Source organism: Zalophus californianus, chromosome 6 (assembly GCF_009762305.2).
Source record: "Zalophus californianus isolate mZalCal1 chromosome 6, mZalCal1.pri.v2, whole genome shotgun sequence".
NCBI classification, from domain to species: Eukaryota; Metazoa; Chordata; class Mammalia; order Carnivora; family Otariidae; genus Zalophus; species Zalophus californianus.
This window is the reverse complement of record NC_045600.1, coordinates 184,508-188,210: the sequence shown is the minus strand read 5'-3', so window position 1 is coordinate 188,210 and position 3,703 is coordinate 184,508. Positions and strand designations below refer to the sequence as shown.

The 3,703-nt window shown below is 42.8% G+C and overlaps 1 gene segment (V, D, J or C); it reads right to left on the bottom strand.

Annotated features, from left to right (window-relative positions):
- Nucleotides 1-2,736: 2,736 nt before the first annotated feature.
- On the bottom strand, nt 2,737-3,285 carry LOC113909371. The segment is given in 2 exon segments: nt 2,737-3,140; nt 3,240-3,285. Coding segments are annotated over 2 exon segments (450 nt in total).
- Between the last annotated feature and the right edge of the window lie 418 nt (nt 3,286-3,703).

Below are 3,703 nucleotides of genomic sequence, written 5' to 3'. Positions count from 1 at the left end.
CACCCCAAACCATAAGATACACAGGAATAACCATAACCAAAGATGTAAAAGATCTGTACACTAGAAACTATAGAACACTTATGAAAAAAATTGAGGCAGACACAAAGTGATGGAAAAAACATTCCATGTTCATGGATTGGAGGAATAAACATGGTTAAAGAGCCTATACTACCCAGAGCAATCTACATGTCCAATGCCATCCCTACCAAAATACCATTGACATTTTACTTTTTATTATTATTATTTTTTTAATTTTTATTTTTGTGAATGTATTATGCCTATATTTCTTTTTCTTTTTTCATTTTATTTTATATTTATTTATTTTAATTTTGTATTCTATATTCTCTCAAGGAGCAGACCAAAACAAACCCAGGACCTACATTTCATGATTTTTGTCTTTTTACCCCTCTATTCTTTTATTCTCTTCAAAAACAACAGCCACCACAGAAGAATGAATAGGATGTAAATTTCATGGTCAGGGATTAATTAATACAAAAGTAAGTAAGAAGTCTGAAGTAGAAGTTGAAACAATGTTTATTAGTGTACTAGCTGGACTTGAAAAAAGGATAGAAGACATTAGATAAACTCTTACTGCAGAGATAAATGAGCTAAAATCGGTCAGGCCCAAATTAAAAATACTAAAACCAAGAATCAATCCCAAGTGGAGGCCATAAAAGTGTGTTGAATTAAGGAGAGGATCAAATCAGTTATATACAAAATAAAAGTATAGAAAATAATGAGTGCAAAGAAGATGGAAACCAAGATAATGGACTACAAAGGTAGACTTAGGGAATTCAGTGGCTTTTAAAACATAATAACATTCATAGCATTGGAGTCCCAGAAGTTTAAGAAAGGTTAAAAGGGGGAGATCCCTTTTAGATCCCACAGAGTCATCACATCCACATGTTCTGGAAGGTTTGAAAGAACAGCATCCTTAAATTAAAGCTCTACAATCGCTCAGAAACCCTGACTCCCTTGTACCAAGGTTCTCGCTCTATGTGTGCACTGTGTCTTTTCACAGAGTCCGAGGATAGTCAACTGGTTAGTCCTATCTGCAGGAGCGAACATGTGAGAAATACACCCTTGAAACTCACTGCAGGAGCTTATCAGGGACGTTTCACAACAAATGCAGCAGGGAAACTGCAGAGCATCAGTGCTTGGGTTCATGTGTCACTAATGTCTTAGTCTGTTCCAGCTGCTGTTACAATGTACATGGACCAGAAGGTTTTGAGAACAAATACTCATTTCTCAGAGTTCTGGATTCTGTGAAGTCCCAGGTCAAGGTGCAGACAGATCTGGTGTCTGGAGAGCACCCACATCCTAGTGTGTCCTTTCCCTGTCACCTCACATGGGTTCAGGGAGCAGGGAGCTTTCCCAGTCCTGCTGTATAAGGGCACTCTTCCCATAATGAAGCTGCACTCACCTGACCTAAGTGCTTCACTAAGGCCCTACCTCCTCCTCCCATCACATTGTCATTAGGTTTAACATGGTGATGGTAGTGGTCATACACATTGAGCTGATATCAGCACCTGGAGGATCAATTACTTGCAGGTGGAAGCCTCCTCCCATCCAGCACGTCAACCTGAGGATTCTCATGGATCATAGAAGCTTCTGGTCTCTGCAGGCATGCAGCAAATCCAAGACCTGCAGAACCAGCTGGTGACTTTGGGGACTGGATATCTTCCACCCCAGACACTGGGTAGAACTCAGGCTACTTCTATCATGACTTTATAATTTTGATTTTCCATGGATCCTTCTTTTTATTTTCCAATGATCCAGAATTTCTCTACTTAGTATGGTCATTTCTCTCTTTTGTTCTCCAAGTTTTCATTCATGTTTAGTGGAATTATTCATCACATAGTAATTTTTGATTATTGTCCACTAGCTTGATGACCTTCATTCCTCCCTCTTCCCCTACTTTGTCGCTGATGGAATATCTAACAAGAACCCACGGGTTCTCCCTCCTTTGATGCAGGTGGGAGACTGACTCCACACAATCCCCTCCCCTGAGCAGGATCCCATCCATACCACTGACCCACAACACACACCCTAAACCAGTGTCCTTCCCTGGCTTTCTCCAAGCAGTTATGAGTTGCTGAGAGCCTGCCCTACTCTGAGCAGACATTATGGTGGAAATGATAAAGGTTTTATACTCTCGTGTGTGTGTGTGTGTGTGTGTGTGTGTGTGTGTGTGTGTGTGTGTGGTGTCATCATCAAAATCCATGTCCGCATCATATCCTGGTCCCTCTAGGGGACAAAGGGGGTCCCTTTGTTTTCCAGTGCTGTCATTAACATTGACTCTGTGAGCATGGTCAAGATAGTGACTTCCACCAGGGCTCTTAATTCTCTTGCTTTGGATTGTTGATGCTGCTGTAGCCTTCTGTCTGGCATGCAATTTATGGTGCTTCTAACAAGCTTGCACATTGAGCTGGGTGTTCCTGTGATATCAATGAGTGCAGTTGGGACTTCTATAAGTGTTAAGATGATGTGCATGGAGATATTTGTAATTCATTGATATTTAGGGACAGGTAGAAGCAAAGGTAAGTGACACTATCTTTTGTGCTTGTTAGTATAGTTGTTTTCCAAATTTTTAAGTCAGAGAGTAAATAGGAAAGCAAAGTATCATGTGTGCAGAGAGGCTCCCGGGGGGGGGGTGTGGTGGTGGAAACTGCTGTATAAAGAGGAATCCTGACAGGAAACCTGCACTTAACCTCCATCTGCAGCTGCGCCTGGGGCTTAAATACAGAATTGGTGAGTACTGTGCACCCCCTGGTGGTCCAGATCCACTTCTGTGAGCTTTGTCTCTGGGCTCACAGTGATTTCCCTCACTGTGTCCTTTGCACAGTAATACACAGCTGTGTCCTCAGCTCTCAGGCTGTTCATCTGTGGATACAGCATGTTCTTACCATTGTTTCTGGAGATGGTAAATCGGCCCTTCATAGAGTCTGTGGAGTATATGTAACTTCCACCACTGCTAATACCTGCATCCCACTGCAGCCCCTTCCCTGGAGCCTGGCGGACCCAGCACATGGCATAGCTACTGAAGGTGAATCCAGAGGCTGCACAGGAGTGTCTCAAGGTACTGCCAGGCTTCACGAGGTCTCCCCCAGGATCCACCAGGTGCACCTCACACTGGACACCTGCAGATACAGTATCCTGGTCAGGATAATGTCATGCATCCCCTGTTTTTCTCACTCATATCCACCACATACTCAATGCCTCTTATCCACATAAATTACCTTTGAAAAGAGCAACAGGGAAAACCCAGCCAAGCACAGAATCCATGGTGAGTTGTCTGTGTTCTGTCCTGATCACTGAATGTTTCCATAGAGATCCCGGGGCTATGGCTCCACTCACACTGAGGATCTGGGCTGCGCAGGTTTAAATCAGCAAATGGTGGGCCCTATTGGCATGTCATCTGACCATATAGAAAATTTGGTAGGTAACATCCTCAAGATGGCAGACACTCAGAGCAGGTGTGAGGGTCCTGGCAGAATCTGTATGCATGATATCTTCCAGAAAATTGTTCTTTCTCCTTATGTGATTTTGCTGAGGTCATTAATTAGCACACATTTTATTCCTTGTTTCCACATATGTACCCCAAACATGTAATGTAGGTACAAATTTATCACCATTTTACAGGTGGATACATACACACTGCAGCACAGACAGACTTTCTGAGTGTCCAAGAGCACACAGCAAG